Source organism: Acinonyx jubatus, chromosome B1, assembly GCF_027475565.1.
Source record: "Acinonyx jubatus isolate Ajub_Pintada_27869175 chromosome B1, VMU_Ajub_asm_v1.0, whole genome shotgun sequence".
NCBI classification, from domain to species: domain Eukaryota; kingdom Metazoa; phylum Chordata; class Mammalia; order Carnivora; family Felidae; genus Acinonyx; species Acinonyx jubatus.
In genome coordinates, this window is record NC_069382.1 from 151,868,109 (window position 1) to 151,888,740 (window position 20,632).

General features: G+C 34.6%; 1 protein-coding gene across 26 annotated transcripts in view; it reads right to left on the minus strand.

Annotated features, from left to right (window-relative positions):
- Nucleotides 1-20,632, minus strand: part of ADGRL3 (adhesion G protein-coupled receptor L3) — an 818,271-nt gene that overhangs the window by 76,050 nt on the left and 721,589 nt on the right. For all 26 annotated transcript variants that reach the window (XM_053217310.1, XM_053217313.1, XM_053217311.1 and 23 more), the window contains 3 exons: nt 17,723-17,943; nt 6,090-6,156; nt 3,935-4,026 (listed from right to left, as the gene is read on the minus strand). In XM_053217310.1, coding sequence (XP_053073285.1) covers nt 3,935-4,026; nt 6,090-6,156; nt 17,723-17,943 — 380 coding nt within the window. The remainder of the gene's footprint in view (nt 1-3,934; nt 4,027-6,089; nt 6,157-17,722; nt 17,944-20,632) is intronic.

The window sequence follows — 20,632 nt, forward strand, 5'->3', positions numbered from 1 at the left end:
ACAAGAGGTTAAAGAAAGAAAGAAGCGACTAGACCAGGAAGGTTTTGTAGGGTGGGGTAGGGAGTCTGGACTTTTGTGTGAGAGTAACAGGAAGCCACTGAAGAGTTTTACCCAAGGGAGTTGCATAGCGGGATTTGCTTTTAAAGAGATCGTTTCAGCTGAAGGTGGCAGCAAGAATCAATACAAGGAGAGATATTACAATACCACTGCAGTGGTTCTGCAGAAATTGATGGTGATTTTTAAAAAATGGTGGCAGGGGTGCCCAGGTGGCTCAGTTAGTTAAGTGGTTCAAGTCATGATCTCATATGAGTTGGAGGCCAGCCTTGGGCTCTCAGTTGAGAGCTCAGAGCCTGGAGCCTGCTTTCAATTCTGTGTCTCTGTCTCTCTCTGCTCCTCCCTTGCTCATGCTTTGTCTCTCTCTGTCTCTCTCTGTCTCTCTCTCTGTCTCTCTCTCTCTCTCTCAGAAATAAATTAAAACTAACTAACTAACTAACTAAATGGTGGCAGTGAATACGGGGAGAAGCAAACACATTTTAGATAAAGGAGAGATCTATGTGTGAAAGAACATGCATAATGAAGGCAGTAAATATTTGATAATTGAATGAATGGTTTTAGAAAGATGTTGACTTTTGAAAGGTCTTATATGTTGGCTTTTTGTCCTCAATAAAGTGAACAATCTTAATAAAGTGGCTCATCTTAATCATTTTACAAAAATACAAAATAACCCAAGAAAACATTATTAAATTTTATACCCTGTCTTATATACTGAAAAAAAGATTATCCAGATAAATTTACAAATTTATAAAATTTATTTACAAATAAATACTCTCATATCACCTGTAATATTTAAAAATACATTATTATACAGATCCTTGTGAATTTTTCAAAATAAAAAGGATGACAGGCTTTGTGCTTTCCCTAGTGATAAAATCATTATTACCTTTTTAAAATTCTTCTTTCCTTACCAATTATGCCCTGTTGATTTTTTTACAAGTACTTCTTAAATAGTTAATATATTTTAAATAAAATGAAATGTCCTTCAGATTCTGGGAAGTTTAAGGAATATTTTCTTGAGATTGCTTTCTTATTTTCCCTCTCCCACATGCCCCTGTGTCCTGCAAATGGCCTTCTTTCCTCCTTGATAGAGGAGAGTGGGCAGAAATTCCTCAGTTTACTGCCCTGCCCTGCTTCTCCACCATATCTACATCATATATATTACTTATTTCATCCAGTCTCAGTGGAAAAGAACACCCTTTCTTCTCTTACCTAGGTAGAAAAGCATCCTTCATGTAATCTAATAGAGTAGAATTGGTTGACCACTATTCTGGATCTCATTCTCTACAATTCCTCAAGTCGCAGCTATAACAATGATTCCCTTTCTTATGTTTCTAACCACTCTATTACTGTTCTTCTCCATCAGCACGTCCATACCCTGTTTTTTCCATCTCAAAACTATCCCTTCTAATAACTACTTAATTTCTCTTCTTGCCTTATTGACTCTTTAGAAAAAATCATCAAAGGCTTGTATATATATTCCTCTGCTCATTTGATGGTTGGCTATGTTTCATTATTATACCCATTTTGTCTTATTTTTATTTTTACAAGTAGGTTATTTATTTATTTATTTATTTATAAGTAAGCTCTGCGTCCAATGTGGGACTTGAAGTCACAACCTTGAGATCAAGAGTCACATGTCTACTGACTGAGCCAGCCAGGTGCCCCATTATTGTACTCATTTTAAAAGGACAGGAAGGGGGCGCCTGGGTGGCGCAGCCGGTTAAGCGTCCGACTTCAGCCAGGTCACGATCTCGCGGTCCGTGAGTTTGAGCCCCGCGTCGGGCTCTGGGCTGATGGCTCAGAGCCTGGAGCCTGTTTCCGATTCTGTGTCTCCCTCTCTCTGACCCTCCCCCATTCATGCTCTGTCTCCCTCTGTCTCAAAAATAAATAAAGGTTAAAAAAAATTAAAAAAAAAAAATAAAAGGACAGGAAGGCTTCACAAGGTTAGATAAATTTTCCAAAGGCTATAAACTATAAAGCAGCTTGGACAGAACTTAAATCAAGATATTCTCATTTAAGGCTTTACTTTGCTTTGTAATATAAAGCTTAATGCCATCAATGTCATTCATGTAATTATTGCCATTTGTGTGTTTGTTTTTTTAAGCAATAACATCATAAAACTTGACCCATATCACCTGAAGAAATATATATGAATAATTACAGAACAAATTGGTCTTTTAAAATATGTGACTATAATAAGCACAAGACCTTTTTTTGCTGATTTTTTTATGTTGTAAAAGCTGTTACATAGATACCAAAGTATTCACTTTTGATAGTACTTTAAATACAACATAAATGGTAATAAAGTATTACTTGCAGTTTGCTTTATACCATAAAATAAAAGAGACAAAGAAGTTATCATTTACACTAAAGTAATAAAAGTATGATACGGCAAAGAAAACTTATTTTATAAGCCTATTTATTTATTTATTTATTTACTTACTTATTTATCTAAATTCAATTTCATCAGGAACAGACAGTCCAAGGAACGAATACTACAGTTTAGAAGGGCAGTCTAATTGTACATAATTCAAGAAAGTAATGACTATTATCACAACTAAGTAACATTACGAACTACAAAGGTCTACTACTCATTGTAGATAATTCTTATTTTGCTCCATTATATTATTTCTCTAATTTCTTAGCTATCCTTTTCAGTAAATTTAAACAGATGATTCCTTCAACAAAATCAACCACTTAGTGTCAATACACTTTTGTCACTAAAGTCTTTAATGTATTGCTTTATTCTATAACATTCATTAAAGGCCTACTATGGGCAAGAAACTGTGTCAGGCACTAAATGTAGATGAAAAATGGGTGACATAGCTGCTATCTGAGGTAGTTCGAGGAGAATGTTCAAAAGTCACAGGTGACCTCATGAAACGTCTGAAAGTACATTCATTTAAATAAAAACATTTAGCCAGGTTAATACATAGCAGAGGCAAATTATATACAATTACAATTTAATATGTAACATATATTAATGACTAATGTACATCTCCCCATTACAATCTCTCTCAAGTGTCCCAGCCTCTGAAGGGACAACATAAAAATTTTGGTTATACTGAGAAACTATTTTTCTTTTCAGAAAATGTAAATTAGCTTCTTTTGTATATATATAAAGAAGTACTATTAGTGTGGAAAGGAATGTGAATATTTTCATATCTCTGCATGGCAAGGGCTTTCTGAGCATAGAGAAATAGAATTTGGATTAAAGGACAAACCTTGGAAGTTAAAAGATGGCTGAGTAGATAGAGAGACTTCTGGAGTGCTTTGCCTCCCAAGAGGGAAGCGTTAGCATTTCAAAGGGGTTAAAGCCTGGAGCTATATATTTATATACCATAGGAGTTTCCATGGGGAGTTGGGTTTTCTCTTCCTCTCTCAGAAGGAGAGGGGGGCCAGCTTCATAACAGCTCCTCTACAATTGCCCAGATTAATAATCTTGGGATTCTTCTCCTGTGGTGTAAAATCTCCCTTGTGCTGCTCACAGGGTCACCATTCTACTCTCTTCACATTGCTCTGAAGGGGGAGATGGGGTGTTGGTAACTGATGTGGTTACTGCTCCAAGAAATAACAGTCTATCCAGATACAGAAACTTTGTATTGGCTCAGGAAAAAAATAATAAATGTACATTTTAAGAGCTTCTCATGTTGAAAATCAGAGTTTTGGGAAAAAGTTTTTTTGAAGACAAAGCTTCATTATACTTATTTTCAGGCAGATCAGGTCATCTCAGTAGTCAATAAATGATCTTATTCAGCAAAGACAACACATCGATCCTCATCATTCTGTCACAAGATTTCAATAGAATTAAAAGTAGGGATAATTTAGAGTACCAAACTTAGGATGGCTAAAGAAAACAAAAAGAAAAATCACTTACTTGATATTATCAAGGCAGCCTGATTCAGGTTTCAGAATGGCAGTATGATGAAACATTTTATATAAAGCAATCCCAAGGAAGATTACATTAAGCTGTAATGTAAAAGGTACTGTTATGTAGCATAACTGGAATAAAAAAAAAAAGTAAGTCTATTCTCCATAACAGATGAGTTGTTCTGGGAAATTAGCTCTCACTATACTTATAAAGGAATTGGATCATAGATGATTGCCTAGTATTTTAGCAAAGGCAAGAAGCCACTTTAGGGAGTTGGGATACCAATGAGTTACAAAGCACCATTATGCCAAAATACATACAAATAAAAAATCAGCAGCAGTTGGAATGATGCTGTGGAAATTGTAAAACAACTCAAAGCCAGGTATATGTTGGAAAAAAATGGGCATCTGGGTGGCTCAGTTGGTTAAAGTTCCAACTCTTGATTTCTGGTCAGGTCACGATTTCTTGGTTGGTGAGTTCAAGCTCCATGTCAGGCTCTATGCTGACAGCATGGAACCTGCTTGGGATTCCTCTCTCTCCCTTTGTCTCTGCCCCTATCCTGCTTGTGCATGCGCACGTACTCTGTCTTCTGTCTCTCTGTCTCTGTCTCTCTCAAAATAAATAAACATTAAAAAAAATAAAAAACAAAAAAAAATTATTCCAGGTGTGTTATTATTTCTGTCCTCTGAACGTGGCCCCAAATTTACTGTTTGGGGATATATTTTGTGAACACAGCCCCAAATTTACTATTTGGGGATATATTTTGAAATGTTACATTCCAAAAACATAAATACTAAAATCAAAAATATATTTTTGAAGAGCTAGATCAAAAGGATTATAAAATGGTGGTAAATTCTAATGCTACAACAAACTAGGATTAAAGTCCAGAAAACACTCAATGATACCGTTATATCACTAGAATCACCAGAGAGAGGACAGAACTTAAAGCAAAACAAAACAAAAAGTTCCAGTGTAAATTCCACATATTACATATATACAAACTATAGAAAATATATTGAACTGCCCTTTGTGACCTGGTTTGTTTTAATATGTTCCAAAATTTAGGATTGGTGGGGTCGAGGAAAATCCAATTATAAGCCCTACTGAAGTTCTCTCAATAATACAATTCTACAATCCTTTATCAAATCCAAAAAGTCTGAAAAGTGAGAGTATTAAAAAATTAATTGAGTGGCCAAAAAGCCTAACCTTAACTAAATCTATTTGGTGGGAAAACTGAACTTGTACTGACATAGGGTTCTTCTATCTTTATTCCATTTCCTTTTACTTTCCCATTTTTTTTTCTGCTGAATTATTACCGTTTGGTTTTAGAGTCCTGCCTCGTCCCTACTGTTGATATTCATTGATGTGTTTGCTTTGGGCAACTGTTTATTCTCTACTAGGAATTCTATCTAATATGCAGTACATGTACCATATTGTCTTTCTGACGTTTGAAAACTTTCTGAATTCTAAAATATGCCTGCTTCAAAGGATTTCAGATAATGAATTGGAGATCTATATCTTATTCAGAATCAAGAGGCCATTTTATTTGGAGAATGACTTTGTATTATAAAATGATGGGTATATAAATAACGCCAAAAATAGAAACTAAATTACAATAAATAATTCATATTTGAAATCAAGATATTATGCATCTAAAAATACAAAAAGAAGTATGATTCCAAACACTTGTGTAACTTATTTGTGCCATTCTTAAGTGAAATCCTTCTGAATTTTAAAGTTTTTGAGATTTATATAAAAAACGAAACTGGAAGGAATAGTAAGGTATATTGCCATATTTCCAATTTCTGATTTCATTCATAGTTCAAATTATGTAAATGAAAGACAGGAAATATACTGTTGTGAAACGTGAAGTCATTGCTGTTCAAAATCCTACAAAGCCAAATAGATTATGTTGGATCGGGCTCCTAAGGAACTATGGTACTGCATAAATATTTGCAAAGGCATGTTTTCTACTCCAACAGTGTTGATTACATTTTTTACAATATAAAAGTAGACTCTAATGAGTGTCTAATTGCTTGAGTCATATAGGGTCAAAAAGTAGATGCTTTTCCCAAATTCACCTATGTAAATTAAAGATGGCCAGATCATAGAAATTTTATTTTTTGACCTGGGAGACACATAGTTAGTGAGGAGTTCTTACCATAATTATCAAGGTCGCTGGTCCTATAAAGCTCCAAATGAAGTAGGTGTCAAGTCGGAGCCAACATCTGCAATGAAACACAAGGGAGAGAAGGGATTAAGGACTGGGTATGGGACATACATCAAAAGTGAGAGAGTGACAGAGAAGAATGTGAACTGCAAAGCATCCCACTGGGAGACAGGAAATATTACATTGCTTGTTCATTTAAATGCTGAATTATGTGCCCAATTTCTGACAGCACTATTGATGGAGTAAGATAATTACCCCTGGAGGAAGCAGGGAAAAAATGGCACTAGGCCTATTTGCTAAGTCCTTTTGTGTCTGTCATAGGACCCTTAAAAAAAAAAAAAAAAGAAAGAAACGAAAGAGAGAAAAAGCCATACACATAGCCATTAAATCGAGTAGCTTTAAGCTATCCTTTTCTCTCCAATTATGGTGCTACATAACCTGTCTATCAGCTGTCAGGCAAAGTGACATTTTCCTGTCAAGAAGATCTGAGGAAATTCAGTACAAAGAAGAAATAAATTTGGTATCAGAAGATTGAAGTTTAATTAGGTTGGGCAGCCAACCTTTGAGAGTTCTTGAGTCTGAAAAAGTGCATTGTTACTGCCAATGCTTCTGGGGTTGCAAATGATCCTTAGCATCCCGTGAAGTTGATTCATGACCCAAAAGTAAATTATTAATCACTTAATTTCAGTCACATTTAATACTCCCCCAATTCTTAAAGCCTCTGGGAAATTACATTTTCATTCTTCAGGATGACAGGAAGACAAAATGGAAGTGACTAGTTATGAGAAAGATTAATGTAAATTTTGAACAAATTACATTTGATGTTAAAAATCATATCTTGAATTATTTGCCATTTTGCTATATTTGAAGAATAATCAAAAAAGAAAACACCTCCAGTGGAAAATATTCAAGAGTGGTTTGCTAAGTAGTCTAAAACTGCAAGTCCAAAGTAGATAAGTATTTGATTATTATGAAAATGTTACTTAAATCTCAGCAATAATGGGCTACCAGAGAAGGTATGAAGAAAGGAACTTATCAATGTCCATCGGTAGAGGAATGGATCAATCAAATGTTTTCTATTCATATGAGGAAATGTTATAAAACAGGTAAAAGGGAGGAGGTGGATTTTCATATGTCAACAAGAGAGATCATAACAACAAATGCCTTACACCTTTGAACATGCAGTTCACCCTTGAACAACATAGTTTTGAAGTGTGTGGGTCCACTTCCATGTGGATTATTTTTTGATAAATACAGTACAGTCCTGTAAATGTACTTTCTCTTCCTTGGGATTTTCTTAATAACATTTCCTTTCCTCTAGTTTACTTTATTGTAAGAACACAGTGTATCATATATATAACATATAAAATATGTGCTAATTGACTATTGATATTATCGGTACGGCTTCTGTCTGGTCAACAATAAGCTATTAGTAGTTACGTTTGGGGGGGATCAAAAGTTATATGCAGATTTGGACCGCACAGGGGTCAGCACTCAGAGCTCTTCAAGTGTCAAGTGTATAGTTAAAATATTACTTATATTTTTGACAGATATACACACACATATAAGTAATTTTATTTAATTGAAAGGGAAAAAATCAAACTCATATTAGTGTTTGCCTCTAATATGAGAGTAGGAGGACTAAAAGTGGACCAAAGGGCTTAACCATATGTTTTATTTTAATAATTACTGGAAACAACATGCCAAAATACAACAGTCTAACATCTGAGTGATTGAGGCAGTGATGTTTACTGTTTTTCTTTTGACTTTTCCATAACTTAATTTTTTAAAAAAGGTTAAATCCTAAATTTTTAAGCAAATTAAAAATAACCATATACTCTGAAAAGATCAATTTTAAAACAACAAAAATCCAGCTTTCTTCTACTAAGTTAAATATATGTAATTTCAACAGAAGTTTAATATTTGCCCTCCAAAAAGAAACTGACTACAAGTTCATATTTTTTTACATAGATGGATATTTTTTTCTATATTCAAGATAAACATAACAATCCTACTTGAAAAAATGCTATCATGGAAACAATAAACACTTAAACTGCCAGCTCTTAGCTTGCTTAATTAGTTATCTTTTTGTTGGTGTGTTGTCCAAAAACTGTGGTCATGGAAAATAAATGTATGGTGGTGCCAACAAGCAGAATCAAACCAGAAAATTCAGGTTTGAAATATGAATATTATCTTCATGCTGACCACAGGGTAGTTTGCTCTCACCCTAATACAGGTGTGTGTGTGTGGAGGGGGAAGACCAGAACAGAGGAAGTATTCATGAATCTCTCTTGGTTCTCATCAAAGACCATATTTTCCTTCAAGACCTCAAGATAAGAACAATAAAAGACAAAGCATGGACATTTTCCCATATTAGAACACACACACACACACACACACACACACACACACACACACAGAGTCCAAGAATGCTGCTGAAATTATAACATGATACAATACTAATAAATTTTGTAATGACTGTTAATAGTATAGCTCTTGTTGTTTTGTAGGTCAAATGTGTTTTTGAGAGCTAATTTAAGACATAAAACACATCTTCAAATTCTTTTTAAAAGAAAATGTGCTTCAAGAACTTCTGAAAAAATGTTACTCTACAGGTTAAGGATTCTTATAAGGATAATTTAAATTATGTTATTACAGAGTGCTTTGGACTAGGTAGGGAATTTAAAATTTTTAAATCATCTTACCAAATGTGTTGTTAAAATGAAATAATGCCATTAAGTTTTAGCCTTACAAAGCTTTACTTTTTGGAAAACAGTCTCAGCAAATGCTTTATTTGGAAATAAACATGCTTTTGGCATAATGATCTTTAAATGTGGAACTGAAATTACTTTAGAAATTATTATTTTTTTATTTTTTAAGAAAATGCAACAATATCTATTTGGTGTAATAGATTTAAATTCCCTTTGGAGAGGATCAGTGAAAGAGGCAATATGAAACACTTAAAATGTACTGAGTAAATCATCCCTTCTTGAGCACTCTCTGGGCTTGACTATCTTCTGGAAGGCAGTGTGGCAAAAATCCCTTTTCTAATTCGATTGCCATATGGCCACACCTGCTGTTGTTTTTGGCCACATGCTGGTTTTCTCAAAGCTTTCTCTCTTTCCCATTAACTAACTTAAAAGTTTGAATGATTCCTGCCCCGAGTTCCCTGTGCCAATGTTGAAAGAATTCACCTGGCTTTAAGGTAAAGGAGAGTATTATGTCAGGTGTTTATTACATGCATGGACACATATATCCCATGTCATGGTACTCAAGAAGTCTAGGCCATTCAGTGTGATGTGGCTATAGTGAAAATGCTCAGGTTAAGAGGAGACAAATGTGAGAGGAACAACTTACTTCATGAAGCACAATAAAGTCCAGCTTGCAAATGGCTAGACAGACCTGTTATTGAAGAATATGATTTATCTGAAAATTGCCTTCATCCACTAAGCAATATTTAATTTGTGAAGCCATTAATGTTAATAGACCATTCTTGCTAATTTTTAAGATATGTCAATTTCTTTTTCTAATGAAATTCAGTCATATGAATATAATTTATAAAGGATGTTTATACCAGTACAAAAGAGATGGCTTGCAGTTGAAAAAGCAAGTACATTCTGACCTCACTACATGCTTATTTGAAGTCATGTTGAAAAATATTGTGAGATCAGATATATTTTGGAATTCAAAGGAGCGCTTGTCATATATCATAAACCTTGACTTTTTCCCATTTGTCTAATACAAAGAAGTCATAAAAATTATCTTTTTGTAGCATTTTTCAAATTGTAAAACCAGAATATATTTGATGAAGTCTTACTATATTAATACAAGTTTACTGATTAAATATTCAAAAGAACTGGCATATTGCAGAATTATTCTCTTCTAAAATGTTAAGAAATCATATTGCAAATTAAATAATAAAGTGTTGATATCAGAACAGTCTTCCATAAAAATGTCAATTATCAACCCAGCCTTTATCACCTTCATGTATACACAGAAATAATAAAACAAATTAATTTCTCAAAACAAGACAAGAGAAATAGACAAAACATACTTCTAAAGCTTATTTTCTTCTAGTATTAAATTACCATTTTATTATCATTAGTCATTTTAGAAAATGTCTGATTCTGTATTTAGAAAACTGGTAAGTTAATTACCCAACGTATATTAAGTGCCACCTAAAACATTTGTTTTACAGTGCTTTTAGATTTCAGTAACATTATCAGAATCTACTTCCTTATGTCAAGTTAGCATGTTTAATATAGTGTCATTAATATGCTCTGGGACATTATATTTTGTTGCCTATTTAATTTACTCTTATCCAACTAGATATCTGACTATTCTCCAGGGTCTGAAACAACATAAGTTAACAATGGTGTTTTCTTCACTTCTACTCGACTCCAAATTGCAGACTGAACCATCCTTGGTGAGTATTAAATGTAGCCAATAAACAATATTTGGCTACTACTAGACCATAAAACTTACAAGGCTTAATTATATCAGGTTGTTTATGAGAGTTTGTATAATACATAATATTTCTTTTCTCTGTAACATATGCAGATCTCTTTATATTTGTACTACAAATATCTGGCAAGATTGAGAGAGAAAAGAAGGAATAAAGAGAATTGGGGCAAGAAAAAAAGGAAGTGAGGGGGAAAAGGGGCAAATATATACTTCAAGCATAATAACTTTGGTTCTAAACTCAGTGCATAGTATGTCTTTTAAGATTTTTTTTAAGATTATTTATTTTGAGAGAGAGAGAGAGAGAGAGAATCCCAGGCAGGTTTCATACTGTCAGTGCAGAGCCTGATGTGGGGCTCTAATTCATGAACTGTGAGATCATGACCTGAGTTGAAATCAAGAGCCAGATGTTTAACTGACTGAAGCCACCCAGGCGCCCTTGTTAAGACTTTTTTTACCCCTGTTCAGATTTTTTTAACGTTTATTTATTTTTGAGATAGAGAGAGACAGAGCATGAATGGGGGAAGGTCAGAGAGAGAGGGAGACACAGAATCTGAAACAGGCTCCAGGCTCTGAGCTGTCAGCACAGAGCCCAACGTGGGGTTTGAACCCACGAACTGCGAGACCATGACCTGAGCTGAAGTCAGACGCTCAACCGACTGAGCCACCCAGTTGCCCCGCCCTGTTCAGATTTTTTAATGCCATTTTCATCATAGCACACTCATGCATCTAATCTTGAAATACTTTGTGAGCAAGTATATGAACTGGAAAAAATATTGGCAGAGTGATGCAGGAATGGAGTGTGACCATGGTAGTCAAGACTAGCATTTGTGGTTCACCTACAGATTGGGATCGCAGAATTCAGCACTAGATCTCATAGATGAAATGCAGGTTATATTATCTTCATGTCCCCAGTATGTTACTTGAAAGATAAATGTTTCACTACTTCATCAGCAAAATACATCCCACACTTTTAGGGTGGACTACAAAGGTTAGGAAAGCTTTAATTTATTATTACTAACTGTTGGAATATTTCCCATGGTCCCACATTGCTTAAGTTAATTGAGGCAACAACATAAGAATTGTAATTACTACTCTATAAACGGATGCTTTTAATACAATTTATTGTACTAAATTAGAACAATGTTGCTAATCATAAAATCTGTATTTCTTTATTTGTATCAGACAAATAATAGTACCAGTAATAATAATATTTCTAATTCAATAAATGCTTATATATACCAGATACTTTACATATATGCTTACTTATATATAGGGGCGCTAGGTGGCTCAGTTAAGCATCCGACTTTGGCTCGGGTCATGATCTCGCACTTTCTAAGTTCGAGCCCCACATTGGGCTCTCTGCTGTCAGTGAAGAATCCACTTTGGGTCTTCTGTCCCCCTCTCCCTCTCTGCCTCTCCCCTGCTCACACTCTCTCAGAAATAAACATTTATTTATTATAAATTTAAAAAAGATATATATATATATTCATACACATACACATATACATATCTATTTAATCATATATACAAAAACACATATTCTCAAACTTTGTAATAGTTTTGCAAGGTGCTTATTGATTGGAATTATAGATTGGAGAATGAAACTCTGGAAATCTAAGTGACCTGTCCATAGCTACAGCCCCTGAGGTGGGGCTGGAGCTCAAGGCCCTAAGATCTGAGTCACATGCTCTACCCACTGAGCCGGCCAGGAGTCCCCATCCAATTCAATGTTATTTAGCTGGGCTCCTTGTTTAATAATATTATAATCTAGTATTTAAAAAATATCAAGGGGCTCAGTTGGTTAAGCGTCCAACTTCGGCTCAGGTCATGATCTCTCAGTTCATGAGTTCAAGCCCTGAGTCAGGTCTGTGCTGACAGCTCAGAGCCTGCAGCCTGCTTCGGATTCTGTCTCCATCTCTCTGCCCCTCCCCCACTCGTGCTCTGTCTCTCAAAAATAAATATTAAAAAACATTTTTAGGGGTGCCTGGGTGGCTCAGTTGGTTAAGCATCTGACTTCAGCTCAGGTCACGATCTCACAGCTCATGAGTTCAAGCCCAGTGTCAGGTTCTGTGCTGACAGCTTGGAGCCTAGAACCGGCTTCAAATTCTGTGTCTCTGGCTCTCTCTGCCCCTCCCCCACTCATGGTCTGTCTCTCTCAAAAATAAATAAACATTGAAAAACAATTAAAAAAAATCAATACTCACTTTTCTACCCAAATGATTACATGGGTTGACTAATGAAGTGAAAATAAAAAACTGGGGGTGGGGGTTTTTAACCAGCACAGGGGAGACTACCTCTTTTAGAGTTGTTCTTAAACTATTGAGTTAGGAGACAAATATAAGACTTAATAGATGATTTATAATAATTTTCAGATCATAAAATTTGATTTCAATTATTTTTAAGACCTTGGTTATGCTTCTAGTACTCAATGATGTTCTGATTCACTATAAATGTTTATGACCTAATTGACATATTTCGGAAACCCCTTACAAATACTCAAGCCCACGTTTTAAATCTTGGACTATTTTTTGGGCTTTACTCGGTTCCAAGCCCTCCCTCCTCCTGGAACCTGCTCCCAATCCTTTTCCCATCTACCCATCATGTTAACCACTCCTTTCTCTTATATTATTTGATTGTGAGGAAAGTGGTATAAACTATAAATGTGATTTTCTCTTTAAAGAAAATTTAACTGTTAAAATGGTTTGCATTTTTTTGGTAATATTGAGGTAATTAAAATTTACATGAACTAGTTTCAGGTCATAAAATAAAAGTATCTAGCACAAAAATTCCAAATCAGCCCTGTTTAAATTATCGTTAAGTCAATGCCAGCCTTTATTGTCTGACAGTATCATTTATTGGATGACGTCACTGAACGTGCATACGGATAAGAGTATAAGAGAGACTAAGAGAAGAAACAACAACAGAGATAAAATTGAATAAATGCCCATTGTTAACGGTACAATTTAGAATGTAGTCCACCAGCTGAGAGTTACTTATTTTTTTAAATGACTATACTGATCTTCTAAACTCATTTTTTGAATGTCCAATTATTGTGACTAAATGTAATTCTAAGTACATTCTCGAGAATACTGTCAGCACAGATTAAAAAGATTTCACTAAATGATATCAGAAAATAATAATAAAATTATCTTACAAGCATTGTAAATTGATGGCAAACTAAGCAACTTCTCAAAAACAAATTATGTGTGTTTTGTGTGTATGTGTTTAGTAATCAACAACCCTAACAACATTTCATAGAAAAACACATCATAACGCATCAGCCAGATGAAATATGATAGTTACCACTATCTGCATCAAAATAACATTTATTTAACCTATAAAAGTAATTTTATCTCTGATTTTATCTCCCATTGATATGCTTCTCTACTTTTTAGAAATGTAAGCAATTATTACTACTACTATTATTATTATTATTATTATTATTAAAGTTTTCAGAGATAAAATCTCATTGGCAGTATAGTAAAATATAAGTACATTAAGAGGAGAGAAAAGGGAAAAAGGTTTATTATTATTTGGATTACCATAATATATATTCAATGGTTTTATTCTAGATGTACTCTGAGTGGTTGAAACTGAGGAGTAAAAACTTAATAATAATAATAAAGTTCCAATAATAAGTGAAATAGATTTCCTAGACATAAAAATTCAATGTATTGAGCTTAATAAGAATTTACAGAAAGTGGCTGATAATATGTTCTGAATTCTGGCTAATTCCAATTTATTTAAGACTGGATTTGTATTAAAAAAAAAGTCAATGTAGCATATAAGAAGGGGCCGCTGGTAAACAGACAAACAAAAGGAACAGTGCAATTGAGATAGTAGATTTACATGAAAAAAAGAGGAGATGAACAGGGAGTCAGGAATGCCATCCAAAGTCAAATAAAAGCAATGAACAATAGTAACAGAAACTGGAACAACAAAGACAGATTTGATAATAAGGAACAAGATATATAATTCTATACATAGAAATCCTTCGAGTTGTGTAAAAATTCATCGCTTAGATTTTTCTTTGAGAAGATATCTTGATTAAACACCTGATAGAAAACATGATCTGTTCATTTCAGCTTCTCAAGTAAATACAAATGACTGAATAATGTTTCTTTCTCCACACCTGCTTCTTCAATGGGCAAAATAGACACTGGGTTGGATGAATTCCCAATCGGTAGAAGTTAAACATTTTTTTTCCATGTATTCTGAAGGTCTCTCTGTGGACAATGTATTTAAGATGCACAAAAGAGCCACCAAATGCTCTATGCCTGCCTATGATAGAATTTTAAGCAATTTTCCTTATTCTCCTCTCTCCCTCTTTCATCTATCCTTCCTTTTCTCTATATCTGCTTTGTTGCTCTTTGTGTTGGGAAAAATCATAATTGTGGAACCGAACTATTATCAAGGCTTATTTTAAATCAGTGCCTGGGAAGTAAATTAGCCTCTATTCCCACACAGTAATAATGTCAGTAAATGAGAGCTTCCAGTTATGGTGCAGGAAATTAAAGCAATGATGGCCAAAGATTGAACAGTCACAAGAGACTTACATATTATTGATTCTAAGAAAAGATAGATTCCTACTATCCAGAAAATGACATCTGTCTCAAAATAAATGACTAAAACACAAAGCAAGCAAGTCTGAGTCAGTTTAGTAACAGGAAAATTTGGAAATATCTAAAAAGAAAAAAATAAATAAAATAAAAGCAAATCAGGAACTGCAAGAGAGTAAAATGAAATTATTGAGAAGAATATTCGAATGCTATAAGGTCACAAATAATTACATATCATTCAATTTAATATCTGAGAGGGGATGTACATTAATTAAAGTATAAAATCCGATGACCTAAGTGTAGTGACTGCTAGAGAGTTCCTTTTTAAGTTGATGAAAACGTTGTAAAATTAGATGGTGGTGATGGGTGTATAACTGTGAATGTACTAAAATCTACTGAAGCATACACTTTGAAAGAGTGAATTTTATGGTATGTGGATTATATCAATAAAGGTGTTATTAAAAACAACAACAACAACAACAACAAACTTTTGATTTAATCCCCCCACCCCTAAGAGGTCTTTAGAGGCAAACATTTTTAATGTCTTCAATCCTAATTTGTTCTACAGTGGTCACTGGGATCCACAAAATGAACTCAGACTTGACCACAATTCATAAAGGTCAGATTAAGAAATTATTATTGTTGTATTTAGACAAATGGCCTCATATAGCCTTCACCGTACTCCGGGCAGGGGAGGAGGGGGGGACAATCAACAGAAGTGAGACAGTCTTCTTTCAATCACAGTGTTCGTGCCTCGGAACAGACATGTATTCCACTTTAACTGTGCTCCCAGTAACACTTCTGCTTGTCTTCTCTCCTTATGAATTCTCTCTTCTGGGAAGTGAGCTGCTTTATTGCCAGCATATTCAGGCTGCTGATTGCTGGTGGCAAGTCATGAAATTTGGCTTATTAACTTCTGTACAAATTGATGTTATCTAACCTCATCTGAGCCTTCACTACTGCTTGGAAATCTTATTAATGTCTAATTGGCTCCTTAACACATTTTCCATAGTGCTCATTTCAAGGCTTTTCAAATCTCCTGTCCTCTCCAAATGACCTCACCTATTCACTCAGCTGAAGTCAGGTTCTTCTGCTTGATGGAAAAGTTCTTCCACTTCGAAATTTATCTTATCTTTTCTTTCCTTCATACTCATCTCAGAAGAGAGGGGTCATTTTACTCTTCCCAAAACATCCTAGTTTAGTGGAAATAAATCTGACCTGTTTTATCACACACATCTGCCACTAACTAGCTCTAGCATCATGGGCCAGGCAATTAATTAACTGATCTTTGATTTTTTTTTCATCTGTAAAATTAATGTCTTGGACCACATGAATTCCAATGCCACTTTCATTATTAAATAAGGTTTTCCTAATCTTATGTACAATCTTATGCCTTTCTATCCCCCAGGACCTTTCCTTTTCATTCAGCCTCTCTCTATATTAAATACAAATGAAGCATAAGATATTTTCTCTCTAGTAGTCTCCTCCTATCAACTTGATTCTTCCCACCCTAGACATTCTTCGGACTTTATTTTTAAAAATTCTTCTTCACTACTGTTATCATGAGTTAATCCTTTCATTATTTCTCAAACTTTTTCAGGGTGCAGGTAATACTTGAAAACTCTACTATCTTGCTATTGACTTCTCTCTTTGAATCTTCCAATTTGGTTTCTGCTTCCAGCACTAGCAAAATAATTGTTGCAAAGGACAAATCATTTTTCCTCAGTGCTTATCCTACTTGAATTATCTTTGATATAGAACACTACAGATGGTGTTCTGAAACACCATCCTGAAACTGCCTTCTCATTTTCCTCATGATTCTCTTTCAAGGCTCTGGTCACCTCTCGCCTTTCTCTATTTTTATTTTTCCGCCTCAATCTATGTCCTAAATGTGGGTATTCATCAGAGATCTATCTTGGTCTTCTTTCTAATGTTTTACTATTGAAACTTTCATTCATGCTCAGGGTTCCAACTGTTATATTGATGTGGATTACAAAAATATTTTTCACTGAGTTCCTTTCCAGTATGTTGGACATCTCTACATGTATGTCTCACCAATTTGAATGCACACTGAAACCAAAATTCATCTCTATGACCCAATACTCACCTAGGGAAAAAAAAAGGGAAAAATACAAGCTGCCCCTGTTCCTATTGTCTCTCTTTCTGTTAATGATATAAATTTATTTCCGGTAACTAGAACTGACAGGTAAGGAAGAACAGAAGCCATTAATATCAGGGACTACACTGTCCTCTGAATACACAGTTTCTGACATAGCTAGTTCTACATTTGACAAATGTCTCAATGCTCTGAAAGATATTAAAAATCATCTTCTTATAATTACTCAAGTGTATGATGTAGTTGTGGGACAATTAAGTTCTTTTCTAACAGAATCATACTGAATCTCAAGGTTTTTCCTCTTTCTACCTCATAACAAAAGTATACTCATGAATTGAATTACTCCCATTTGCTTCTCCAGTTCAAACATCTATTGCTATGAGGTGATATAAAGACCTTAGCTTCCAAGAAAATACAAGGCATTTATTTCAACTAGATTTCAAAAGAGAAAAGAAAAAGAAAAAGGAAAGAAAACATAAACTCACACTTTATCTGTTCCATAACTCCTGTAGTCTACCGCCGCGGACACAGCCACTATGAGCGCAGGCATCCCATAGCCAACCAGGTAAAAGTATTTCCTCCGTGAATGCTCACTCTCAAAAACCTCCACCAGCATGATATAGAGTTGCACTCCCTCCAGGAACATCCAGGTGAAGGCCGCCAAGAAGAAGAAATGTAGTAGGGCAGCAAAAACTGCACAGGCAATCTAGGAGGAAAGAGAACAAATGATTTGAATGACAACCAAACGAAATATCACCAACTACCATAACATCAAAACAAATATTTATCAGGGCGCCCGGGTGGCTCAGTCAGTTAAACGTCTGATTCTTGATTTCGGCTCAGGTCATGATCTCATGGTTTGTGAGTTTGAGCTCCGCAGTGGGCTCTGTGCTGATGGCATGGAGCCTGCTTGGGATCCTGTCTCTCTCTCTCTCTCTCTCAAAGTGAATAAAAATAAACTTAAAAAAAATTTTATCAAGACTGCGGTAATACAATAGGTCTGTCAAAAAATAACCTAAATAAGATTCTTAAATTTCAGATATTAAAACCTAATTAAGTATAACCTACCTTTCAAAACTATATTTAACATTCTACTAATAATGTCTTACAGATGACAGCATAGTATTATAAGGAAAAATAATAAAATTTAGGAAAAAGTTCTAATAAGAGCCTAGTTATTGATAATTATTTCTGAGATTAAAGTTTTAAAAATATAACTATGAATTATTTTTCTTGGCCTTAATCATGGGTGTTCTAACATATTAAATTCTTCAATTGTAAATGAAAGAGAAACATTAAAACCAAGGAGAATAAAAGCTCTTAAAATTCAAAACGAGGGGCGCCTGGATGGCTCAGTTGGTTGAGCATCTGACTCAGTCTCAGCTCAGGTCACCATCTCCTAGTTCCTAGGTTGCAACCCTGCAGCGGGCTCTGTGCTGATGGCATGGGGCCTGCTTGGGATTCTCTCTCTCCCTCTCTGTCTGCTCCTCCCCTGCTCATGCTTGCTGTCTCTCTCAAAATAAATAACGATTAAAAAATAAAAATAAAATAATTATAGTATTTTGTGATGGGATCACCAATTCATTATTATTATTTGCTTGTTTATTTCTTCCCTGCTTGATTTCAGAAAGGATTTAAGGTGGCATTGGGAAGTTCATACTAAAAAGTATAAAAGTAGGTTTAAAATAAAATAAAATAGAAGGCTCCAGAGTACTTTCTTTCCCTCTATTTCTTCCTTTTTCTTTCTTTCTTTCTTTCTCTTTCTTTCTTTCTTTCCTTATTTTTTTTTTTTTTGTTATAAAAAATGTTGGCCTAGAAGACAGCCAGCCCCTACTTTGGCATATTCTCTAAGGCACTACGAGTTTCAGCTGACCATATATTCATTTTCTTATGTGAGTTCTGGAATTCTCACTCCTTGGGGAAGCAGCAGTCTTTATTTTTAATTTAAGAAATTCTAGTTAAAAATCTATAGCTCCTACTAAAAAAAGGCAACAAATTTATAGAAATCATCAGATTATTACAGATTCAATGATAAGTATGATCCTTGAGACAGAGACAAAGGCCAAGTCAGTTTCACCAAGTAAGAGAGATGGCGATGAGGATGTCTCACGTCACCAGGCTAGAGACAAAGCCGAGCCTACTCACCGTAGAAAAGGCAGGAAGAGGACACTTATCCAGCAACAAGAAGAAAGACAAGTTGGGCTAAGATGCACTCTACTCAACTTTTTCATATCAATCTTTGTTCTCTAGGCTACTTGTCAGAAGTTAGTTTGTGCAGCACACAACGTGTGGTGAAGTTTGTCATACCATATGTACGTTAGGAAACAAAAGTATGAATAAGGTTTCTAAATGAAAAGAAATCACACAGCATTTGAATTGCAGGTTAACAAGAGAATGAAATGATTTCTTCTTGGAAATAGCACAGTTTTCCATTTCTTGCTTTTTAGAGTTAGAACCTCAACTATTAATTTTTGTTATCAGAAGACTTAACTCTTTTGGGAAAGCAATGTGCACTTTGATTGCTTATTCATATGTATGCATTTATGGGAAAAGCTGTCACATTTGTGTATGATAACCAATTAAAAGTAAAATCACCATAATTGTACCCTTTACAGCCATTAATCATGAATGTGTAATCACAAACATGAATCCAACTGCATTTTTATTGTAAAGTACTCCATACTTATGGACACATACCAGAGAACAGCATTAAGGGAATGAATTATTTATTATGCCTACACATCTCTAAAAAAATGGAAGTTTTTTTTCTCAATTGCAGTTTAGTCATGAAGCAAACTTGCGCTATGTGCATGAATCCTAAGTAAATAGAACGGGCCTCACAAAAAGTATAAGCAGGCATAGAGTCTGTTGAATAATTAGATACTATCTGTTATTCACGTTTTCTGTTTGGTTTCACCTCAAACAGTTGGCTGGTGCAGTTCGTTTCCCCCTTTTACTTTTCCTACTTCTTTCCTTCCTCTCTTTCATTTTCTGATGACTGAACATAGTAGTAAAGTACAAAGCTGGCATTAAAGATGTAAAAACAGAACTTGCACAAATGTGTGTCAAACAAAATTTGGGAAGAGCTTATAAATTCTAAAAATGACCTACTGTTTAAACTATTTTCCAAATAGGTCAATTAAAAAAACTCATTTTATACATGAAGTTTTTAATATGATATAAACTGATTTTTTTTTTTAAGTATATGATGGGGGCACCTGGCTGGCTCAGTCAGGAAAGCATACAACTCTTATCAGGGTTGTGGGTTGGAGCCCCACACTGGGTGTAAAGATTACTAAAATAAATAAATAAATAAACTTAAAAAAAAAGAGTATATGATAAACTTTCAAAAATAACAATTGTATCTATCAGGAGAGATATTCTTCAATTCCCCA